At 33.9% G+C, this 26,355-nt stretch overlaps 1 protein-coding gene across 2 annotated transcripts in view; it reads left to right on the forward strand.

Moving 5' to 3' along the window:
• Positions 1-17,654: 17,654 nt before the first annotated feature.
• Positions 17,655-26,355, forward strand: part of LOC131145554 (large ribosomal subunit protein bL19cz-like) — a 36,133-nt gene continuing 27,432 nt past the window's right edge. Inside the window, exons 1-3 of one of the 2 annotated variants that reach the window (XM_058094700.1) lie at positions 17,655-17,794; positions 17,921-17,984; positions 18,099-18,326. In XM_058094700.1, coding sequence (XP_057950683.1) covers positions 18,114-18,326 — 213 coding nt within the window. In that variant the 5' untranslated portion in view covers positions 17,655-17,794; positions 17,921-17,984; positions 18,099-18,113. The remainder of the gene's footprint in view (positions 17,795-17,920; positions 17,985-18,098; positions 18,327-26,355) is intronic. The other variant, XM_058094701.1, reaches the window with a different exon arrangement.

Here is a 26,355-nt window from a genome sequence, read left to right on the forward strand (position 1 = left end):
GGGGTGTTTAATGTATGACATAGTATGTACAAGACCGGACCTGACACACGCAGTCAGTGTGGTGAGTAAGTTCTTTTCAAATCTGGGTAGACAACATTGGGAAGCCATTAAATGGATTTTCAGATACTTATGGGGTACTTCTAATTGTGGCATCATGTTTGACAAGCAATAGAGTGATACGTAAGTTGTGGGGTATGTTGATGCAGATAATGCAAGAGATTTGGATGATAGAAGGTCTACAACGGGGTATGTATTTACCTTTGTGGGAGGACCTATTTGTTGGAGGTCCATGGTATAGTCTCTAGAGGCATTATCAACAACTGAGTTGGAGTATATGGCTGTCGATGAAGTTGCAAAGGAAGCATTGTAGCTTACTGGTTTAGTCAAGGAGTTGGGCATACAGCAAGGTGGAGTTGAGCTGCATTGTGACAGTCAGAGTGTCATCTATTTGGCGAAAAATCAAGTGTATCATGCTAAAATTAAACATATAGATGTAAGGTTCCATAGGATCCGGGAGTTAATTTCTTCAGGTGAACTTGTACTTGAAAAAGTTCATACATCTGAGAACGTAGCAGATATCTTGATAAAACTAGTTACCACGGATAAGTTCAAGCATTGCTTGGACTTGCTTCATGTCTCCAGTTGCTAGAAGGGAGACGATACATGTTGGGAATAACGAACAAATTCCCGAAAAACCTGTGAGAAACAAAATAGAGAAAAAATAATGCCAAAGAAAAATCAATCACACGCACAAGACAATATTTACGTGGTTCGGCAATTTTGCCTACGTCCACGGAGTTGTAGAGATTTCAATATTATCAGGAAGAAAACACAGAGAGTGCGGTGATACAATGCTCTCGCTCTCGCTCTCTCGCTGGTACAACCACACCAACCCTAATCACCCGAAAGCAATCCTTTTTATATGCTTCGCTCCATGGACTAAGCCTTAGGATAGAAATCTCTAATTAAATAGAGGTCGGGTCGTCATCCAAATTAAAACACAACTAGGCTCCACAAAAGCCCAACAATACCAACTTAATGTCCCAAGGTCAAGGTGGAGCAGCGGGTTATATTTTTGGTTTCCCTTAAGGGGTGTATATTCGTCAAAGTGGAGATTGTTGTATATGTGGCTTATATACTAAGTGGAATGTATGTACAAAGAGAAAACATTGTAGAAAAATCAATATGCTAGGGGCAGCAAAGGAAACCGTCAATGGATTCACTGTAACCATCAATGATTTGGCCCAAATAGTCGACGAATTTTGGCATGGTTTGGCCTAATTTCAAAGATTTTACACTCTACCTGAAACAGTTAACGATATGACACAACCCGTTGACGGTTTGGCTCGAGAACCCAGAGTAAATTTTCAAATTTTGAATAATGGACGATAAGTTGGTTGGGGTTTGGAGGGAAAGCCTCCAGGAACTCTATTTATAGGTCATTTGTGATGTATTTGTAATGATGTTCATGTCTTTGACACAAGATAGTAAGAAAGATTGTCGATTGCACCCGTGGATGTAGGCATTTTTGAACCACGTAATTCCTTTGTGTTTTTGTTATTGCTTTCATATATTCTACGTGGTAGTGTTGTTTTGTAGTTTTACCATTGAGTGTTGCGTTTGTTTGATCCGATATTCCGCTGTGCAATTCAATTTATACAATAAAAAATTAATCATATTGAATATTTTGATGTGTCTTGAGGAAATTAAAAATATTTTTAGATGGATTTGATTTGAGACCTTCTTCCTTCCAAAAACCTTTGATATTGATAAAGGGAGAGCAAACATAAGTGAATTTTTTTTTTTTTTTGAAAATATGATAATGATTATGAGTAATTTTGAATGGTTGTGACCTTTGTGAAAATTGGATTTTCAATTTTTTATTGAAGTTTAAATTGTGAATCATTTTTCTTGCTAAATTCATACACTCCCATATTTTTCTTTTTATAATGAAAAGAGGAGATATTTTTCAAACATGAAATTTTTTTAAGTTAATTGGTGTCAATTCTTTTTGAAATAACTTGTAATCAATAAAAACTGGTGTTACAATGTTCCGAATAAGGGTTCGGAATGGCGAGAAATAATAATATTGAAAGTTCGATGGAATCATCACTAATCTGTTATTTACTTAGGTGCGGTTAGTTCACCTAATTACTACTTGTTGAGTGGTTTCTAAACTAATCCTTATTCAAGAAGCTAGTAGTCTCGGTTTGCTTTTACCAGAGTTGGAAACAAGAGTTCAATTATGCGAGGAGAAGATATTAGCACCCCCTACACACCCATTCTATGAAATGTACCTAATTAATTGTGAATTATCCCTAAATTGATTATAATGGACTTTAATTAACTCCTTTAAAAATAAATAAATATTTAAAATTTAGAAATAAAATGTGAAATAAGGTGTGATTTAGGAATGTTTAATAAGACCTCCAAAGAAGGGGATCTTATTAGATAACCCCCCCTCCCCACAGAATTAATATAGGCGAGGTCTGAAATACCTCTTTATCCTTTGTTAAATTATTAGGACATACACACATAAAAATAAAATATATACAGATAATAATCAAATAAAATCATCAAATTTGAGGAAAAAAACCAAGAGTCTTTAAAATATTCCTAGATTTTTCTGAAAGTTTTATACCATTTTTCTAAAATTTTCTAGGATTTTTAAAGACTTTTCCTCTTTTTTGTTTGGAATTTTTTATTTTTCTATTTTTTTATCTGAGTCAAAATAACTCAAATAATTTTTATTTATTTATTTAAATTTTAAATATTTTTCTGATTTTTTATTTTTTACTATTTTTCCCAATTTTTTGTAATTAAAAATAAATTTTAAATTAAAATAAAATAACTAGTGGTTCAGACAAGGTCGAACCGATACAATCAGTCTGAACCGAGTTTGACCCAGTTGGGATGAGTGGGCCACATGTCAACTAGACATGGCTACACATGATACTACTTTATATATATATTGTTTTTATTTTACTGTAGTAGGGTGACGTCATCATGACGTTACCCGCCACGTGGCAGGATATGACTTGCCTTAGGATTTTGACACAGATCATTGACATGGCAGCGATCCAGCTGTCCAAAGAAAACACATTTTGGACGGCTATGATTGGGCCACGTCGCCTTCCAAATATGCGGCCTTGGTTGTGCCACGTGTTATCGTATAAACAGTGACACGTGTCCCATTAATATATATAACCTATTCTCTCTCTCTCTCTCTCTTCTTTTCTCTGCTTCGCTCCTCCTCTTTTCTCTCTCTTTTTCTCATTCTTTCTCCGCAAATCGCTCTTCCTCTACGCTCTCTTTCTCTCACAAACCTCTCTCTTTTTCTCTTTTTGCCTCTCTCTTCTTTCTCTATTCCTCCTTCCTCTCTGTTCTCTCTTCTTTCTTCATCTGTTTCTTTCTTTCCGTTTTCATTTTCTTTTCTTCTCAGATCTCACTCCTTTTCTTCTTTATTTTGCAAATCTGGATTGAAAAAGAAATATGAGTAGAAAGTTTTTGGCTCTCTGCCTTCAAGCTTGGATAGAAGATTTCGAAGATAAGTTTTGGTACCTTTCCTTTTGTGCCCTTTTTATTTATTTATTTTTGTTTTCTTGAATTTTTTTAGTAATTTTCTCATAAGATAAACAAGTTGGGATTTGATTGACCTGGGTTCTAACCCAGGTTAAGTGGATAGCTAGGTTAGGCTAACTGGTCTAGGATTTAGGCTATGTTGATTGGGCCAAGCTATGTTTGAATTGAGTCAGGAGCAAGCTAAATAGGGCCAAGCCCGAGGATTCACTAATTGGGCTATATGGCAATTGGGCTTTGGGTTTTAATTAAATGGACTTCAACCAAATGGGTCGAGCCCAATAAACCTAAGCTGGAAAATGGGTTTTAGTTTAGTTGGGCTTGGTAAAAGGTTAATGATCACCGATTAATGGACCCATGTCCAAATTGGACATGGCTTTTTGGTCTTCGAGTCAACCATTTAAGATCCGGGTCAAATTGACTTGGATTTGGATTGGATTTTGGGTAAGTAAATTCAGGTTATTGGACCTAGGGTAATTGGATATGGATATGGGGTAATCAGGTATGGGCGTTCGGATCTAAATCTTGAATCTGGATGGGTAATTAAACTATATTACATTCAAACCACAATATCTTGAATTCTAAAATTTTGTAATTTTAATTATCCAAGAAGTTAAATAAAACTAAACAAAATTAATAGAAACCAACTTTTGTCTTCAAACTCCTCAAATCTTTAATCTTGCTGCCAATTCTCCATTGTTCCTACTCGTAGACCTCTTCTTATCATTCTTCAAACCTCAATCTCTACATTTCTTCCTCAAAATTCCTTTAATTCTGAATTTTGACTTCATAGCCTTTATCCAAGCTCCTTTGAATTTTTCACTTTCTTGATCTTCATGAATTATTCTCCAAATTCACAACTCTCTCAAACTTCTAGTTTCTATGTGTTTATCTCTATGACTCTTTTTATGTATGTGTGTGTCTCTCACCCCCCCCCCCCCCGGGCGCGGTGGCCCCCCAAAAGGCCTCTATTTATAGGTTTAAGGGAAGCAATTGAATTAAAATGATTAATCAGTCAATTTTAAATTGATCAATCAAACTTAAAGCTAATTGATTAATAAAATTGTTTAACCAATTTAAATTGCCTAATCATATTTAAAATACCAATTAGCTTTTATTTTCGATTTTCTTAACTGCACTCTTTTGTGTGTGTGTGTAGGTGCAAGTATGGAAAATTGGAGAATCTGGCTTTCTTTTCTTTTCTTTTCTTTTTTATTTCATTTTTTCCCTTTTTTTGTTTTTTTTTTTTATTTTTAATGTAAAAAAATTAATTTCCCTATATTTCTTATTTTCTTGTGTTTTCTCATTTTATAAAATAAAAATATTTACCCAATTTTTGTTATATAAGCCCCAGACAAAATGGGGTGCTACAACCGGTGTCAAGATTTTTAAATGATTTATGATCATACATTAAATTGGTATCATCATTTGTCATTGTTGTGACCTTGCAAAAATGTTCTGTAAAATATGTTGGTATATTTTTTATGATCAACATGTTGGGATAAAATTGAAATTTTGTGCTCAAATGATTTATCTTTTTTTTTTTTCCCTTACCCTTTATATTTTGATTTGAATGACGTCAAAAGGGGAGAGATATGAAAAATAGAAAATTGTGTGTGATTTAAATGATTTATATTTGTTTTTTTTTTTTTTTAGGAATAGTTTGTCATCATCAAAAGGATGAGATTGTTAGCCCAAAGGTTTCATTAACCTGATTTTGATGATAACAAATTATTGTATACTAATAACTTCGTGCTTAAATTGTTTTTAATAGGATTATTTCACTTAGAGTTGAAGATTTGAGAACTTTTATGAAGAGTTAAATTCCTATATATTTTTATTTTAATTCTCTCTATTGTAATTTGTTTCAACTTGTTTAATTGTAAGAATATATAGACCATAGCACTAGTAGACTAAATTTGAAAAAATGCAACCAAAAGATACTGCTCCAGGCTACACTTCTAAGGGAACGATCAACCATGCCTCTAGGGGCAGTCAACCACTCAAGGCAGTAGCTAGGGACTATTGACCAGCCCCCAAGAGGTTGTCGATTGGTGCACCCAAATTTATGGCAACTCCCATCAAACCAACAAAAAAAAAAGAAAAGCAATTATGGACCATCCTTGGGATCCCTCCCATGGTCCGCACATTGCAACATCCTATATGGGCTAGCTTATATATCAAAGCAACAGTACTTATCCTCATGTTATGTCTTATGTATACACACACACACACACACACATATATATATATATATATATATATATATAAGAAGGGGAATGGAGCAAGAGGGCAGAAAATAGAACAAAAGGGCTTTGAATATATTGTTATTTTGGAGTTTTAAGAGGGAAATGAGTTCAGTGGATTATTCATGCCATTACATTCACTCCAAAATATAAATCCCTAATTGTGGGTTTTTAAAGGAAATGTGAGAATTAATTAAATGATAGCACTCTTGTAATATAATAAAATATTCACATAAAGTAAGGCAATAAGTCATAGTTGGGATCTTAAGAAGCAGAGTAATGAGTTATTGATGGAGCTAAAGATGCCTCTAATTAGTTTAGAATCATTATTTGTTGCTGATAAATTTAATATTTGTTGTTTAGAAGGAACTAAAAAAGGAACTTGAGAGACTTAATAGTCTTTATGGATTTTTTTGACACTTTAGCATGGGATATATGTATTGTGATTACAGTTCTTAGATTATTGGGTCTTGGAGTACCCTAGAGAGTCCCTTTAGAGCATATTATTTACATTCTCCCGGCATGTGTCTTTTATAGGCACCCTCAAGGGTCAATCATCTCCCTTAATTAATGACTTTTAAGCATTGCAAAGCATAGAGTACTTTTCACCCCATATTTCATGCCACTCACTCCTAATCTTGAAAGGAAGTCTTAAATTTAGGTATAATGAAATTTATTGAGACCCTAAAACTAGGGCACTCCACTATTTCTATTTTTATTCTTTCTATTTTGCTATTTTTGAGCCTTAAAGCCAATTAAGGTGCTTCCAACTCCATTTTTTTTATGACTTGTAGAGCCTCTTCAAGCCTTGGAGATGAGGTGCTTCTTTGTTTGGAGAATCAATGTGCCTCCCCTTCTTTTAAAAAAAAATTTATTGGGCTTCTTCTAGCCTTCAAGTTGATGTAGTATTTGGGCCTTCGTACTTATTTTCTCATTTTAAATTATTGTTGTAAACTAAATCAGAAGGGTATTCCCTTTTTCCTCCAGGGCGATGTGGACAATGATTCCCAACACCCAGTGCCCATGTTGTCTAGAACTTTTCACCCTCTCTCAATGCTCTCACTCTTCATTCCAATCACTTGTCCCACATTAAATAGATGAATTTTGAGGGCATTTCTACTTCTCTATAAGTACGACTGAAGATTTATTATACTTTTATATAAGATTATTGAAATATTATCACATATCTATATTTGTATGTATATAATATTAAAACCATTTTCATATTGATCAGCTTTCTGGTTTTCTTCGTTCGGTTTTCTTATAAAACCAAATCGAATATTGATTTTCATAAAAGTCAAAATTGAAATTGGATACTGATATACTAAACCGAATTGTCAAACGGTTTAGTTTTGGTTTGGTTTTTAATTTTTCAGTAAATTTTGTATACCCTTAAACTTAAGCATGATATTGTGTTATGTGGATGTTGTTAGTTATATACAATACACAAGCATTGTTAGCAAACTTTTCAACAACACCTAAGATGATACTATATGCATAGGTGTGTTCTCTTTAATCATAATGAAGCTTTTATCTTCATATATGTGCATACTTTTAATGTCAAAAACGTGGTAATTAAATTTAAATGAAGTAATAACATGCCTCCCTTCAATAAGTTGAAACTCGAAAAGAAGAGAAAACTGAAAAGTACCAAGCCCTAGCTTAATAAATATGACATGAACATATGATTTGGGTAAGTACTTCACCAAGCATCTAGGGACCTTATTTTCTTGTATTCTTGTTTTTTGGAATGTAAATATATGATTTCTAAACATCCAAATAATCGAAAGAGTAAAAAGAAAAATAAAATATAACAAATCACTGTAAATGCAACAACTTGAAGAGAGGCATGAAAATCATCAAATGTGATCTATATCACATCCACCAAATACTATTTGTCAGTGAGCAATTTTACCAACTTCAAGATCTACACGAGCTTAAGAATTATTATTATTTTCTCAAATGATGCTATAATATCACATAAACACACTTGCTTTACTTTAATTGTTTGATGCTTTTTATATATTTTAGGAAAATAAAAAGTGGATACAAAAGTGGGCAAAATCCTCTTAAATATGTATTTGCCATCACATACAAACCATGTATGCAACATGTCTTCATTTTTTTATAAAATGAATGAAAAAAATTTATATTCTTTTATTTTTTATAATTTAATGAATTTATTTTTTCTAGATCTCTAGTGTTTATTATATATCTTACTATAAATTTTTATCTTTAGTTAACTTATAGGGGATATTTTAGACGATAAATAGTGGTAACTAAAGTGGGGGATCCCCTTTATATATGCGCAGTAGATATAGATAAAGCTTCCTTTATAAAAAATAAAAAGATATGAGTATATGTGAAATCAATACGGTGTTATATATGTAACGTTGACTGTCTTTTCAGGTCCATAGATAAACTCAAATATTTAAATTTACAAATTTCAATATAGCCTATGTCTAAAAAAGAGGTAGTGTGAATATATTCATATACTTTTGCTAATCATGAACTTGCCCAACTGATTATGCATATTCATAACTTTTGTTACAAAAATGAAGCAATTACCACAAGTGGTAAATTATAAAGGAAAAGTGAGAAAAGGGAAAATCAATCATTCTTTAAAATTTCACAATCATTCCCTTCCATTATTAATTCTAGCTATGTCGATCAAATGCAGACAAACACACCATGTGCTAAAAAGAATATATAATATAATTTTTCTAAGAGAAATTTAGAGAACAATAATACATTTTCTCCTATGATTATGGTTGAACAACAACATGCATGCTTGTAATTTTCTCAATAATATCACATTATGGGCGTTCTCTCTGATGGCCCATTGTTCTCCTATGCTTATAAACTTGACATCTTTTATAGTCTTCAGTCCATTCTCCTTCTCTATAAATGTGAGTAAGGTGCAAAAGGACTAGATAAGACCTGATGCAAAATTGGTTGGCTATAGTTTCCTTGGCAATTGAGGTGCCCCTGCTACGTTTTTCTTTTCATTTTCTTTTCTCCAGGTGCAAGGATTATCATGTGGAAACAAACTGCCCCCACCGAGTGTATCAATTTCTTGATGCCAAAGGTTGTACTTTTAATCTTCACATCGACATGTCATGGTGATCACGTGCAATTAAGATAAAAAGGAAAGTGATGTGATTGGTGTGATCCTAAGAGTGGGGTGAATTCGAATTTTAAAACTTTTCTCCTAGGTTCAATTCAAAACGCAATCAGAATTTCACAATCTAAGGTCTTTCTAAGTAGTTACCAATTCCATAGTTAATAAGATATTCAAATATATTTAGATCAAGATAGCAAATTAAATAAATCATTCAAGTGCAGAAATAAAAAGGCATAGGAAAGAGAATGACACAGCATATGTTATCGAGGTTCGGTAACTGTGCCTACGTCCCTGCCTCTAGTTAATCAGTCCGAGGATTCCACTAATGCTCACTTACGGGTGGAGCGATACCAAATACAATCTCCTCTCCTTATTGGGTGAGGAATATCCCAGGTCACTTTCACAGGGCTGACCTCAACCTATAACTATACCTTACAGGACAGTTGTAACGACCCTAAAATCTATACCATTTTTTTTTATAAAATAAACTGCAAAATATAACATTATAATACTCCTGTATAATTTGCTATAACATCTCAAGACCCAAGTGAGCATTGAGGAAAACCTGATTGTATTACACACCTATGCAGCGGTAAAACATAAAAATGTTCATCCATATAAACAATACCAAAATTCTGTAATTCTTCCCAAACCATACATACATATATACACATCACCCTAGTATCATCTACTCAAAAATAAAACCTCCTATTTACACTTACCTTACAAGCAGGGTAGTATAATCACCCTCTCTATCTGCGAGCCTGATCCGCTTATCTAACTGGATCACTTGAAAAATGTTAAATCACGGGGGTGAGACAATGCTCAGTAAGAGGAAATACGCTATTACTAGTGTGTGGTAATTAAACTTACATAAATATTATACTAATAAATAACTGAAACAGTGAAAGCTGTTTAGACAATATACAGTACATTTCATATCTATTATGGTTTAAAATACAACCGTAACATCTGAGTTTCTACTTATTCATACTTCTAGTATTGTAATATGTCTGATGATATTCTGTAAATCTGTATACATATACATAACTATGAAAATATACCTTAAAAAACTGTACGTCATGATTTAATCCCTCATAACAGGGTTATGTGGCTCGTAGGCGAGACTTAACTCTGGTTGGCCTACCAGGTAAGTCAACTATAACTCTACCATCCTCAGCCAGGCCAATCTACAACCTCTCCTAGGCACGATATTGGTATCTACCTTGTCAAATTGGCCACCTCAACCCAAACTTCTTGGGAGCCTGCAATCCCTCCAAGTACGGTTGAAGGAAACCTTCCACACATTATCTAAGATGTGTGGTTGCACTCTGATCTGTAATAGCAACGGTAGCATGCTCTAATAACTGAATATTTATTGAACTGATTTATCAGGGTCTAATACTATATAGTACTGATATACATAATTATCTTATTATTTCGTCATGATTCCAAAATAATCATAACATCGAAAGCTAATATGGAAATACTGTAATATCTATACTGTATAATCCGTAATACCATAGTGCTATGGAAAATAACTATAACACCAAAAACTGATTTGAAAATGCTGTATAATCTGTAATATCATGGTGTTATGGAAAATAACCATAACACCGGAAACTGATATGAAAATACTGTATTATCTGAGTTGTATAAACTGTAATATCATAGTGTTATGGCTTTAGTATTTTAGAAATCATGGTAATCTGCATATACTGTAAAATATCTGTCTGTATAAACACTGTAATTCATACTATTATAAAATTTGATAAAACATTTCTTTACATAATAACATAAATCATACCAATATGAAAACTGTATCATTTCTATACTGATCTGATAAAGTCTTATAAAAATATTTCTGTATCGATACTATAAATCATAATAATCTGGGAACTGTATAATTTCTGTACTGATCTGTTAAAATCTCATGTCACATAACAAAACAAGTATATATCTCATATTTTGAATAACTGTATTTTCTAATATACTAATAATTTATAAACAAAGTAATAATTTGGAAAACACATAATTTCTATTACCATTCTGAAGTTCCTAGCATAGCATATTTTCCTTACCTAACTGACTAGGAGGCTTGCCTCCAACTCCACTCCCATGCCCTCGACGTACTATTCTCAAAATCCTGAAATAATACATATATACCAATTCCTCCATAAATCACTAAATTCCCCAACAAATCATCACATTCATATTTCATGTTCATAATTTCCTAAATTATAATATACCTAAACTCCTGGAAAGATATCCACTAGGGTCCTCAATCCATGACTAAAGGGTCTCAAAACACCTCAACCTTGAAAATATAACACCTTAATTTTATTTCACAAAATTCTAGTATATTCCCTTATAACTCAAAATCTAAACTCAAATAAGTCTGATAAAACTGAAAATATTCAAATAAGCTACTTACCCCGATTTTGGGATAGTGCCCAAGTTGGCCTAACCAACAATCTACTTCGGCAGATTTGAAGAGAATCTTCCCAGGAGTAACGTGGCGGCTTCCGATTGTCAAACTGGCGAAGAACGAAGTCACAATTCTAGAGAGAAGGTGGGGAGGACGATTTTAGAGAGGGAAATTTTGCATGAAAAAATTGCTGAAAACCCGAGTTAAGCATATTTATACACTACTGCCTTGTCGAAGAGCCATGTCGCCCCGTCGACGAGTTTAAGAAGAGATTTTTCGATAAACACTTAACCCTCGTCGACAAATTGCAGGCCCTGGAAACATCCCTCTTTGTAAATTCTCGTCGATAAGGCACGTATCCACGTTGACGAGCCCAAGAAGCCTGTTCGTCGACGAACACTCTGCGCTCGTTGACGAGACCCTGCTGAATACTCTTTTTGAAATTCCCTTTTTCTCATTCCTTTAATTATTTAATTACTATAATTCTTCAGGTCTCTACAACGGTGCTCCTAGTTCTCCTAACCGGGTCTGAACCAGTCTGAGACTTTCTTAATCGGGTCTAAGTCTATCCAGTGCACATAATAGGCCAGTGCAATCTTCTTCCGACCACACGTCGGGAATACAACAAAGATAACAAATATTTTACGTACAAAGAGAGTGCTTTTATAACAAGCTAATGATGTACGCCAATAAGCACAAATGCACTCTTGTATTATAAGAATTTATGCTCAATAGAGTCTATGTGAATATATCTCTCTTAAAAGATATGTGATAGATAATGATTTTTGAGTGAAAAAAAAAAATATTTTATATTAAAAGCTCTTCATAGATCAAATGCCCAAATAATATCTCAAAAATATTTATAAAGAAAGTGTAAGAGATATTAGATTTTTTCTTGACAAAAGATATTTAACAATAAGCACAAAGTAGGCTTTTGAGTCTTGCAATGAGGATGCAAAAAGACTCCCAAGCTAAGAAGTGATTTCCCAACTATATTTACCAATGAATTAAAGTGGGACATACTCAACGCACACTCTCAAAAAAATATTTAAAATCAATGAATGAGAGAATGTATGCTATAAACAAATATAATAACCAAGCCCACAAGAATGAATATTAATCACTCTTCACTTTTCAATGATTTTGCAAATGAAGAGGATGAGATTAATGTTCTCCTCTATGAATGATTTTGCCAAGAAAGAATGAAGGAGAAATGAACAATATGCTTGAAATTTGAGAGTATATAACAATATGTGTAAGATAATTTTCAGAGAGAATTTGCTAATTAAATAGCTAATCAAGAGTTATGATTGGGTATTTATAGAATTCCCAAGTTTTTTTACCGTTGGGGACACAGAGGGAATTTTAAAAATTATTAAATTAAAAATTAACCCTGATTAGCGCAATAAAAAATTGAAAACTCGAGAGATTCGGTCGACCAGTGTTGGCGTTGGTCGGCTGACCTCACTCAGAATTTTGGAATAAATTTAAAGGTTCAGTTGGCTGTGGGAAGTGCCAGTCGGTTGAGCCAAGGCGATTTTCCAAACCTACGTGGTTTTGGTCGCCTAAGGGAAATGGCGGGTTCGTCGAGAGGACAAGGCTGGTTGGCTGTCCAACTTTAGAGTGTAGTGGTTGGTCAGCCGAGGTCTAAGAAACAAGTCAATTTTGAGACTGGGCGGCCGAACATGATAAAAAATACAACTTTGCCCTCAGGTCAAGTTCAGTCAGCTGAGGTGATATAAGCTACATGAGTTCAGTCGACTGAGGCTTTTTTAGAATAAAAGATTTTGTCTTGTTTTTGTTCCTTAAACTTTTTCAACCCTGTGTGAATAAGTTATGACATGTTATTTTGAAAGGTCTTGGAACCTAATGGTCAATCTATGGTCATTAAGCATAAAACCTATTCATGCATGCAATGCATTATTACAAACCGTTTAATATTAAAATTAAAATGCATTACAAATAAAATCATATCTTCTTTGATCTTTAATCTTCATGGAAAACCCCAATTATATGAGCTTTATGTGTCTTTATGGCTTCCATTTTTCGATACCTCAAAACATGTTCAAGCACTAAATGCACACATAAGATACTTGTGCTTTGTCAGTATCAAAATAGAGATTGGACTCAAAAAGTTAACAAAATGAAGTCAGTATTGGGTTATCCCATATCGATTGTGGAAGAGACTAGTGGTCAGTTATTAAGTGTGAGGGGAAACCTCACCCCTCAAAATAGCTTTTGGGGTTGAGAAGGCCCTAAACTACCCAACACTTGTTAGGATTGGAGGAGCCCATGGATGGGCTTGATATACATGGATGAATACCAACTTAACCCAAAAGGATAAGCCTATTGGGTCTTGGGTTCAACCGTGTATATAAGCACCCATTATCCACTCAAATTTTTCAATATGAACAAACTCACAAGTAGAATTTTCAACAGTCAAGAGACCCCAAGTGGCCTCCGCGGGTCTTTTCCAACACTCTAAGTCAATATCAGGATATATGTGATTATAGAATTTTTTAGATTATTATAGGATGACCTTACCTCAATCGTGACCCTCTTTTTTAATAGATAGACATTTCCCTGAGTTATTACCTTTCGCCTTTAATTTGGAGGAGGTTATAGGATTTTAATTGTTGAGGATGTAACTCTCTTCACTTCCTCCCATAATTTAAGAATACGCCCCCTCATTCTTCCTCGTAATTACGCTTTGTAAAGGATAACCCTTCACCTTCCCGACCAAGTCTTTATACATACATTATTTTTATCCTTACTAGTAATTTTTTTTTTAATAAAAAAGCAAAGTGAAAGGTTAATAATATTGAGGGTTATTTTTGTCAAATCATATAAAACAACCACAATTGTTCATTACTTTGGTATATTTATTTATTTTTCTTTATTTTCTTGGAAACCAATTAAGAAAAGAAAAGAAATATTTTTTTCTTGAAAGCCAATTAAGAAAAAAAAATCAATTCTTCTGTTCTTTTCTTAATAAAAATGTGAATCTCATTGATGTGGATTATATACCACTTTGGTAGGTAAAATATTAAAAAATCTTGTGATTGGTAAATTTCAAATCCTATAGAAGAGCAATGATTTGTAAGTATATTTATCTTCTTCTTTTTTTAGAAAAAAAAAATTAAACACTATTTCTTAGTAGGCCACAAGGAGTTGAGAAGATAATAAGAAATCATATACTCATAAAAATTGTAAATGTTATTTTATGATAACTTGTAAAATAGAGGCATTTTAGAAAGAATTCCTAAAAAATGTAATTTGAAAACTACCTTTCTTTATTTTACCAAGGATTGGTTTCAATAAAAAAATTGTTTTGGAAAAAAAAGGGAAGGAAAAAATTTTCCATTATATTTTTTCGTTATTTTAAATACTATCAAAAATAAAAATCCATTCTAATATCACTAAAAATTTTCAAAAATAAATACTAATGATATGTAAAATTAAATTTTGTTTATTGATTTAGGATAATTTTATTTATTCTTTCACCTTTTTTTAATAATCAAATAGGAAAAAGTGACTTACTTTCTTATTTTTCTATTTTTTAGCCTCCATTCCAAACTTGGAAAATATGAAGAAATGAAAAGAAAATTCAAAAGATTCCACTTTTTTTAATATTTTGTTATCAAGAAAAGTGAAAAATAAAATTTAAAAATGTATCAAATCAATGAACAAAAAATTTGATATTTTAAAAAGATTCTTCCTTCGGATTGTTGGTCTTCCCACACTCAATTTTATAGAACTGCAATGATCAAATTTTTACCACCACTTTGATTTCTAAAAAGAAAATTGAGGTTTTTAAAATTTTCAATCATATTAGAACAAAATTTTGTTTTTAATGATATTAGGTATATAGAGAAACACCTTAGCCTTTGTTTTGTGAGCATTGATTTCATGGCTTAGAATTGGATTTGTCCGTGTTTAAATAAAGTACAAATAATATTTATTTATTTTTTTTTAAAATAAAATAAATCTATATTCAAGCCCTAAAATCCACACTCCCTAATGTTTAAATTTTGGCATTTCAAAATTGAAATAATGTGAAAAAAGGGAACATGAGGAAGGTGATTAGTGGAAAAACCAAGAGAATATCAAAGGATTGGAGGAAAATAACAATATATTTATTTAAAAAAGGTGGAATTCAAAATGTAATAATTACCGTGGAATCAAACTAATAAATTATGATGAAAAAGTAGAAAATAGTAATTAAACAAAGAATAAAGTTATAAGCAAGCGTCTCAAATAATCAATTTGGTTTTACGTCTATCTCTAATCAAAAAAGGTTAATGGAAAAATTTAAGAAGAATAAGAGAACTTGCATATGATTTTAATTGACCTATAGAAAACCTATATAGATTGTCTATGGGAGTCATTCGGTGTATTTTGGAGAAAAAATGGTATATGGTAGATATACTAACGTCATTAAGGATGTGTATGATAGAGTAACAACTAACTTTAAGATTAGAGGAAAGTTTAGAAAATTTTCAATCACAATAGAAGTACATCAAAGTTCTACTTTGAATCTTTATCTTTTCGTCTTTAGTGATTAATGTTCTCACTGAGAATATCTAAAATGAGATCTCAGGAAGTATGCTATTTGTAGATAATATTGTTCTAATTAATGAAAGTAGGAGTATACTACCGTATAAGTTAAAATTATGGAGAACAACTAGAGTCTAGAGGCTTTAGGATAAATAAAAATAAAACAAACTATATGAAATAATGACTTTAGCCACATTAGGGGAAATATTGGAGATAAGATTAAACTTGATAATTAAGAATTTAATAACACTAGTAGACTTCGATATATTGGATCTATCATGCAAACTGGGGAAGAGATTGAAGAGGATGCTATACATAAAGTTAAAGTAGGTTGTGCAAAATGGAGGAGTGGTTTAGGTATGCTATCAATCATATAACACCCTTCAAATTAGAAGGAAAGTTTTATAGAATGGCCATAAGACCACCTATGCAATATGGATTAGAAGTTTAACAATTAAAAAATAACATATCCAAAAAGTAAATGTTGGCGAAATGCGAATAGCAAGATGGATGAGTAGTATAATTTTAAAGGATAAATTAAAGAACAAACATATTAGCAATAAATTAGACATATTAATAGTAGAAGATAAAATAAGAGAAGAATAATTTAGATGGTTTGAACACGTAAGCAAAGTAGTGTTCTAGTGAGGATAAATGAGTTAATTATTGTTAGGGGTGAGCATTCGGTTGGTTCGGTTAAAAAAATCTCATTAATGGAGCCGAACTGAAATTCCATATTAACCGAACTCAAAACTGACCAAACCAAATTTTTGTTAAATCGATTAACCGATCTAATATTTTAATATATAAATAATATATTATATATAAAATATATAAAAAATATTCCATTTTAGTATATATATAATATATAAAATACTTTAATATATATATATAATATATAAATACTTTAATATATAATATTTATAATTATTTATTATTAATTTATACTATTCGCTTAATCCAATTAACCGAATTAGTCAAACTCAAAAATCAAACTGAAAATTGAAAATCAAAACTAAACAAAAATGATAATTGAATCGAATCGAATAAATTTTTAATCGACATGAACTGACCAAATTTACTCGGTTAATTAGATTAATTCGATTAATTAATTTTTAACCGAATTATGCTCACCTCTACTTATTGTTATTAATAGTAGAAAGAATAGAGGTAGACCTAAAATAACTTGAAATAAGATAGTAAGAAAGGATATAGTAACTCCTAAGCTAGTTGAGGAAAATGCCCTCGATCGTGTGAATTGGCGAAAAAAGGATTCAAAGAATTGACCTCATTTTATAGGGTTTAAGGCTTATTATTGTTGTTGTTGTCGTCGTTGTAGTTGTTGTAGATTGACTTCCCTTGAAATTTAATGAGAAGACAAAAACTTCATATTAAACTTCAAAAAATCTAACGACCCCTTGAGGTTTCATAAATGTTACAAACCTTTCATTAAGTATACCAAAAATTATAAAAAACTCTTATAGTTATTAGAAAAAGAAAGATAAGGCTTTTGAGAGATATAAGTATCCCAAATTAAATGCAAGGGAAATTTTGTGTAATGTTTGAAATCTGATGAGAAGTCTATAAAATTTTCAGAATTTTAAAAAAGATCCATACATTTTTGACAAATAACCCTTATTTTATATTGGGAAAAACCTTAAATTTGTGTTAAATTTGAATAGAGAATAATATAAAATAAAATTGGATTAGGCTTTAAGCTGTGTTTGGTATTCCGTTTTTGTCCTCCTTAGCCCTATACGGTTCCTTCACTCAATCTCTCCATCGTCTCCATTCGGTTCATCCCCCTCGACACTCCGGGCGCGCCAGAGCCTCGCCTTCGGTTGTCGTTATGCCGTTCGGGTAAGCTTAATCCCTCGCTCAATCTCTCGCTTGCACTCTTAGTTCATTATCAATTTTCTCCATGTCCGCCTTTCCGCTACTCTGCCCTTTTTTCCTCACTGCTCAATCTCTCTCTGCCTGTCGCAGTAGTAGACCTCACTTGCTCAAGCTCTGACAATAACCGCGGACGAGCTCAACCATTAACGTCAATGTCAGTATCAAGATTGTTCATATCTTCATTTTCTCAAACGTATCTCTCTCTGCGATTTCGTTTATATAAATTTTGCCCTTGCTGGAATATTTAAAGTGTTTTTCTTGTCCGCAGATTCAATTTTAAGAAATGCAATCGTTTCGGGGGAGTATCCGACTGCTCAGAAGGCACCGCGTCAACACCTCACAGATTGGTCAGTTCAACTGTACAAGGGACTTTCTTTCGTACAGTGATTCTGGATTGAGCACTTCGAAAGCTAGCTTGTCTGTATCTGATGGAATATCTGCTGCAAACTGTGTTGGGTTTATTCCCAACTTTGCCATTCGCTCTCTATCGGCAGTGGTATGTTCTGGAGTCATTTTACGTGGCGCCTTTCATTTTGACCTGTTTATAATTTGTGTAATTTTGATTACATTTATGGTTTCTAAGTGTGAATTGTTCTTAATTTTACTGCATTCAATCACAATAAAGAGTAGTTCTTCCTGGTGTGTAGTGGTAGGCCTAAATTTGAGCACAGTTTATTATTAAGAATCATTCAGCACGCCTTGCCTGGCTTGCAGGAATGTGGGATTAAACTTTGACATTTCATTTGGTTGGAGAGAAGTGGAGAGAAGAGAAAAGGAACTTATAGTAAAGAAGTGAAGAGAAGAGAAACTAGTTTTTGTACACTCTGAATGATTCAATGGGGGAGGGGATGGAGAGAATTAGGGGAAGTACAAAAATGTCTACTATCATATATCAAGCCACTTTTAAAAACTGCAGCATATTTTTTTTAATATTTTTTAGCAGGTTCTGCCCATTTCTCCTTAAATCGCTCTGATTTGAGGGAGTAAAAATGGCTCTTTTCCTCCCTTTTTTCTTTTTCATTTCTCTTTGTTCTTTGTTAACCAAACAAGAGGAGTGGAGGGTAATCCATTTCTTTTCTCTTCTCATCTCCCCACTTCTCTACAACCAAACACAAGTGAATTATATACATGGAGAGGTCAATAAGGCCAACTATGATCTTGTTACTTGATTTTACAAGATATGATTTTGTTACTTCCTTTTAGTAGTCTGAAATTTCTTGTAGAAATCTAGGGATTTTACAATTGTTAATTATAGTATCTGCTTTATTAATTCCTCTATCCTCATTTGAACTTGTGTTAAATTATTGGCAACTAGTTCATGCCACATTAGGCTTTTTATTTCCTTTATAAATTTCAAAAATGAATTATGGAGGGGGTTCTTGAAAAGGAAGGAGAGCTTTGTTGTGCACAAGTAATGGATGTTCTAGAGAATGTCTATAGAGGAGAACCAGGCAATTACCAAGAAGCTGAAGCGTGGTTGTGCTAGGTGAAGGTATTCTGATGGTTGAAGGGGTTATCAGAACTAGTGGAAATTCATAGAGAGAGGGCTTAATTGTTCAAGCCTAAAAACAATGCCCCTCTTTGAAGAATAATCAGGGGTATTAATAGGGGAGAGACAAAATGGTGCGATTTGTCATCCTCCAATAATAGATTGGCATGTCATGTCTCGATTAATGGAAAGATGGGTTTTTGAGTGAATCAGTCATGACACATGGTTAGGAATAGAGGAAATAAAAGGGAGCACATTTCTCAAATGACATGTGGATACTTGAGCAACTTAAGAAAAGGTTCAGGAGTAGAGACCCCTTTTAGCGAATCCTGACGTGAGTCCACCAAGTCAAAACTCTCTAGAACATCCCAATATGAGGATTGGTAGTGACTCCGCCACCTGTTTCTATGGTCAATCCTAATACACACTGCTGATATTGGCCTATTGCAAGAATGCAAACATAATATAACTAACACTTAAATTTAATCATTATTTTTTTTTTTTTGATAACAAAAGAAGATTTCATTAATCGAGAGAATTTACTAGAGAGAGAATGAGACATCTCCCACGAAAAACTGGGACAAACCATAAATAAAAAATTTAAAACAGAGAGAGAAGAGATCAACAACTCAGCATGTTCCTCCAATATCTTTGTAACTCCTGAAAACTTGCCCCTTTGAATAATCCATAACTGACACCCCATAGTGAGGCTAAGTATTGGATTTTTCCCAGACCAATACCCAATTTAATTTTTTTTCCCAAAAAATATTTGACCATATGGCTCCATCCATATTCCATAACACTGCAAAAATACCACACTTCCATAATGCTGCCCTATCCTTCCATCTACCGAAGCTTGTGAAAGAGATGGCTAACAAGTTTTCCACCGAAGAAGGGCAAACTAAACTCTCTCCCATAATACCAAAAAGCTTATTCCAAATCCTCCAAAATTCATAGTGCAAAAGAAGGTGAGAAGCTGTCTCGGAGTTCTTGTAACAGAGCACGCATACATTAGGAGAGAGAGCCTTCAAAAGTCTCCTAATTTGCAGCATGTTATTAGCATTTATCTCATTAAGCACAATCAACCAAAAGAAAGCCTTAATTTTTTGGGGAGCATTGACCTTTCAAATAGTCGGATAGAGTGGAAATGAAGAGTTGGAATGGATCAAAATTCATTTTTTTTTTTGCAAGAATACACGCTCAACTGATCTAATGACCAACGAGGTCTCCTAATGGAGTTTCTAGGAAACCAAAGGGTTGCTTAAGTCGCCAACAAAGAAAGATATGACTCCACTTTGATTGGAAGTCAGATGAAGGAGATGAAGGAAAGAAGTGAAAAAGGAAGCGTTTCATAGCTAAGGGTCTTTCCAAAAACGAATATGAGAGTCTTTCCCACCTCAAGTGTGCGAGGGGTGAATCAAATCCGGAAGGAACTTTCAACTTGCACTCTCAACTAAATAACCAACTTTGTACTTCTAAAACGTTACACCTAGTGCACAAGGCTCCCATGCCATTGGGAGTCTTGGGAGGGGCAATCCTTCACGCCTGGAGCGATAGTTTTTGTGATTTCAGCCTGTAACCTTTGGGTTTGGATGTAACATTTTTACTAATAGTGATGAGTCAAGATTTATTGTCAACTTTGTACCTCTACTGCAAATTATCATTTAAAATATTATACATTATATGGTATAAAACTAGGAGTAGAAATGAGCGAATTGTAAAAATGAATGATAATTAGGCCTACCTAAAAGTGATAATGTTTGTTTGTTTGGGTTGCTTATCCATTCAACATTATATTGAGTTTTTCTTTCCTTTTCTTGCCTTTTGATGATCTTGGCATCAAAAATTAGTTTGAGAAATAGTGAATTGATATAGTAGCTGATGATGTGCTTGTGGAGGATTTATGTAACCTGGGAAGTCTAGGTATATTTTCTAGAAATAAAAAAAAAAAGAGAATGGGAGGAAAATAGAGAGGAAGACGAGTAGAGTTGGGATGATGAAAAGAGAAAAAATAGAAATGCATAAACTAGGGTTAGAAGGGATAGAAAAAACAGTCGAAAATTGAGACAGAAAAGAGGCTGGATAATAGAGCAAAGGACTCTTGACAATTTTGATTCATCATAAAATTGTCCCCCTGGTTATAACATCCTTTATTTGAGCAGTTGAGCTCTTTATACAGGCTTGTAGGCTTAACTCTAGACACAATAATAAAACCCTAGAACTAATACCTGCACAAAGGACCCCGTATTAGTCCTAATTGACCCAGGGCAGCTTTCCTTATAGTACAAAACTGTCATGAAAATTTTTACTGAAACTGAAAATGAGAAAAAAAAATTTGGAAAAAAATTTAAGTCCTTTTGGAAGCCCATAACAAATTTTATGGCAACGTTAAAATTACATTTTATGTCAAAGACATTGTGGCTGCAAGGTAATCTAGGACACATTGGCTAGGACACATTGCAACGATTGTCTTCTTGCAGATAGCAGGCTAGCTGAGTGAGTATAGTGCAAGAGAAAGGCATTGTCTCTCATCCCTCTTGCAATTCCTTGGTGCGCTTGGAAAGAAAGGAATAGGAGAGTGTTTAAAAATTCAATCACACTGCTTTATATTAGTAAAGAGCAGTGGATTATTGCAGTTTCCAGCTGGCATAGTGGGCTTGTAGTGAACACAATGTAATTCTAGATTTCTGACACCCTGCAGTGTGGTTGACTGTTTCTACACCGGGTTGGCATCCCCTTAATGCCCTTTCAATGAGTTTCATTTACTGATAAAAAAAAAGGGTTTGTTAGCATCATGTTATAATGCAGCATTGTGCTATAATGCTAGCCATTAAATATGATCAATGCTGAAGTTAATATCCATGTGCAATTGAGTCAATAGTGTAGTTGGAAATTGGGCTACTTTTTGTAAGCAGCAGTATAGTGCAATAAGCATGGAGTAAAGTTAGGGCTTGTTTTTAGTTGTGGAAAACAATTTTCATTTTCCAATTTTAAATTTTCAAAAATGAAAAAAATGCCATCTTGTTTTCTAGTTTCCCTTTATAGATTACTTGAAAAACAACAAAAGTTATTCCAACTTTTCTATACGAAATTTGGAGAGCTAGGAAAAATGGTGTCATTTTTGTAATTATTTGGAAAATTGGAAATAGAAAATAAAACTGTTTCCTCAACTGATTAGGTGTCTACATACTTACCTTGGAGGTAAACTAGCTCAAAATTCTATTGACTAGTCACTTCCCTCTAAAGATTTTGATATGCCATTTCTCTTTTGGCATAAGCAAATATTAAAATGTTCATATTGCCCCCATTTACAAAAATAAAAATAGAATTACAAAGTACAATTGACTTTCCACCTTTATGAGGAGTGGGACAAGCCCTAGACAAGCCTGCCTGTGATAAGTTGCCAGGGGAAGCTTCCTATCTTCTGGAACTTGGAATGGTTGGTTCATTTATGGCTGTTAAGGCTTGATATACATTGCTGGCGAGCAAACTAATAATTTAGGCTTTTAGCTAGAGTGTAAATCTAACATGGTGTTAGAGCAAGATTCAATGTAAACCCTTAGTGCATAGCTGCTGCCAAACCAAATGCTAAACCTCACAAGTCCTATATAAATCTGCCACAATAGTAGGATCATCTGCAACACTACTAGAGACAAGTCAGGAGTCGTTGGAAAACATAGGAGTCACTAGAAAAATTCGTGGACATCATTACCCTCTCAGAATCTCAAGAATTCTTTCAGATTTTGTAAAACCAGTCCCACATATGGATAAGGCTATGAAATTTCATTACCATAGGAGGCCCCACACATTGGCCGATAGTTGGCAGCTCTGGCTTCACAAGCTAGCACATGAGAGCTTGCTGAGCCTTGTTTTTTATCCGATTCTTCCCAAATGCCGGAATACTTCCATATTCCATAATATCAATTTCTAGATTCTCTGAGGACAAGTCATTGGGATGCAGTAATTTGCATCTTGAGATATCTCAGAAGTGCTCCCAGGAGAGATCTTTTATATCGTGATCTGGGTCACACTTATATCCATGGATATACAGATGCAGATTGGGTTGGATCACCTTCCTATCGGAGATCCACTATCAAGTATTGTATCTTGGTTGATGGTAATTTGGTTTCTTGGAAGAGTGAGAAACAAACTGTGGTGGCAAGGTCAAGTGCGGAATTAGAATGTAGAGCTATGGCTCACACTGCTTGTGAACTTGCTTGGTTGAAGAACATATTGGAAGAATTGGGTATTTTACATTCTCAACCTATGAAGTTGATGTGGGACAATCAAGCTGCTCTTCATATTGCCTCCAACCTAGTCTTTAATGAGTGGATGAAGCACATTGAAGTTGATTGCCACTTTGTTTGGGAGAAACTTGTGTAGAAGCTCATACTACCGCTTATGTGAAGTCGGATATGCAGCTTGCTGATTTTTTTACCAAAGCGTTGTGGGGTGCTTGTGTTAAATTCATTTGTAACAAGCAAGGAACGTGTGACATTTATGCTCCAGCTTGAGGGGGAGTGTTAGATGTTACTTATGTCTTTTAGTACTACTATTATTAAGTCTGCTAGTATGTTAATTAGTGAGATTTAGTAAGAATATCATTGTCATTAGAATGTGTTCAATTTGTATTATAAAAAGAGAGAGAGACCTATCTTCAAGTTAGGTCATTCATTTTAATCAAATATTAACAATGCCTTTCGTTCAAAAGTCCAACCCTTTCCGATCATTCATTCTTGCCACTTTGTTAATGGTTGTTTGGTACCATTATGGTTGTGTTTGTTAGTTTTCTTGGGGCTGTGGCAGTTTTATGCTGGTTTATTTGTGACTTGTTTGGGTTATTTTGGTTGTTCACCTTGTTTGTGGTTTTACCTTGTTTATTGTGGTTCATTTGTGAGTGTTGTGATGGAATCCATGAATCCCAAAGGTATGTTTCCCTCATGAGTCACCTGTTTGGCCATTGGTGAACAGTATAATATAACTGTCTTAGAGGAGTATTGAAGATTCTTGCAGTACCAAACATCCCAACAAGAATCTCATCATATTACATATTTTGCTCAGAAAGGTAATATTACATCCTGCATGTCATGTGGTGTCTCTCCTGCTAGTCCTTGGGTTATCAATTTTGCCAGACCATATGATAAGTGTAGCTAACTGCTTTTTGCCCTCTAGTATTCTGAAAATCTACCTCGAGTTACCCTTGTTGATGAGTTCACCCCTAAACTTTAGGGGGTTGGAGTAGTAAATCCTACTCCCTCTGTCTTTCTTTCTTCTATTTTATACATTCCTAAATCCCCTTTTATTCTCATGTTTGTTAGTAAGATTATAAACTCTCCTTCCCTGATTTTGTTGTTATTTAGGATTTGAAGGCAAGGAAAACGATTGGCATAGGATGTGAGGCTAATGGACTTAAACCACTTTAAGTTGCTCTTCCCTCTTGTTGTCTGCAGTGCTGCTCCTACACACTTCAGATCCACTGTTACCTTGGTTATCCGTATTGGACAAGTTAAAACAACTAGTTTCTACTTTTTTTTTAATTGAAAAAGAAGAGATAATGTTAAAGAGAAGAAGAATTATGAAAAAGAGCATAAGAAATCCTCAGAATAAAAACAAACTGAAACAAAAAAAAAATAAAAAGAACATTGCTCACCAATCATGTTGGAAATATGAAAAATAAACTTCTTTGAAACAGCTTGCTGCAAAAATCCACAATGAGATTAAAAATTGAATCCTACTTTGAAGAAAAGACGAGGATTTGTGATGTAGGACAAGAAGCAAGACCTTGTGAAGAGCCATGTTGGAGAATAATAAGAAAAATTGGGTTTAAGGAGTGTCGGGTTTAAGTAATACTTTATTATGTATTTAGTTTAATTAGTATAATATTATGTGTATTGTGGGGGATTGTTTGTAATATTTGTGTAAAGTATGAGTATTGGGTGTGTTTCTAATGTAATGTAGTTTTAGGGGTTTTTATGTAATTTCATGTGAAGAGGCTTTCTTATAAATAGTGTGTAAAAGCCATGTTATAGGCAGTTGTTGATGAATTTGAATTGGTATTGAACATGAGTTTTCCCCCTGGTATCTCCTCTTTCCTCCCTTCCCCGTCCTTTCGTCCTAATTTCTCCACGGTTGCGGAACCTTGATGCTGCCCTGCATCATTTTTTATTAGAGCCCAACTTCGATCCCCATTCTTCCATTTCAAATTTTCAATGCCCCCACGTCCCCTTCTCTCCTCTTCTACTTTGTTCTTCTTCACACTCTCTTCTTCTCTTCTTCTAATTTTCTCTCCCAATTCTCTCTATTTCTGATTTTTTCTCTTCTTCCCCTTTCTTCTTTGTTTTGATGTCCTATTCTGTCCCTAATCCTTTGCTGCCCAGCAGCCTTTGTTGGGGATCTAGGAGCAACAATAACACCACAAGCAAAAATAAACACTAAGATTTAATGTGGTTCGGTCCAAACTGACCTACGTCCACGGAGCACACCGAATTTCACTAGAAATGGGAGAAAATACAAGAGGAGGAGGAGGCTTCTGCACTCCACTCAACTCAACTCACTTTTTCTCACACTTCTCTCCCTCTCTCTCTCTCTCTCTCTCTCTCTCTCTCTCTCTCTCTATTACCTTCAACTCAATTACATTCACTCTCACTCACAACATTTCTCGCACACACACCTCCATTTATAGATGGATGGGGAGTGACATAAATGGAAGATGGTAATGAGGTTTAATGGGGTGATTCAATGGGATGAGTTGGGATTAGCACCAACACTCCAGCACATCAAGGCTGGCTCTCCACAACTCATCAAGGTTGTCTATCTCTACCGCTCATTAAGGATCATCAAGGCTCCATTTCCATTTTAGCTTCAACAATCTCCCACTTGGAGATAGAGACACCATCTCGACCAGTATATTGGTAAATGATGTGCTCAAATCTGTCTTCAATCATGAAGACCAACTGAAGTTGAGCACAACTTCAGCTTCTCTGTAGTCACCACCTTTGTCAACATATATGCTGAATTCCTGCTACCTTGAATTTTT

The sequence above is a fragment of the Malania oleifera genome, chromosome 13, assembly GCF_029873635.1.
Source record: "Malania oleifera isolate guangnan ecotype guangnan chromosome 13, ASM2987363v1, whole genome shotgun sequence".
Classification (NCBI taxonomy): domain Eukaryota; kingdom Viridiplantae; phylum Streptophyta; class Magnoliopsida; order Santalales; family Ximeniaceae; genus Malania; species Malania oleifera.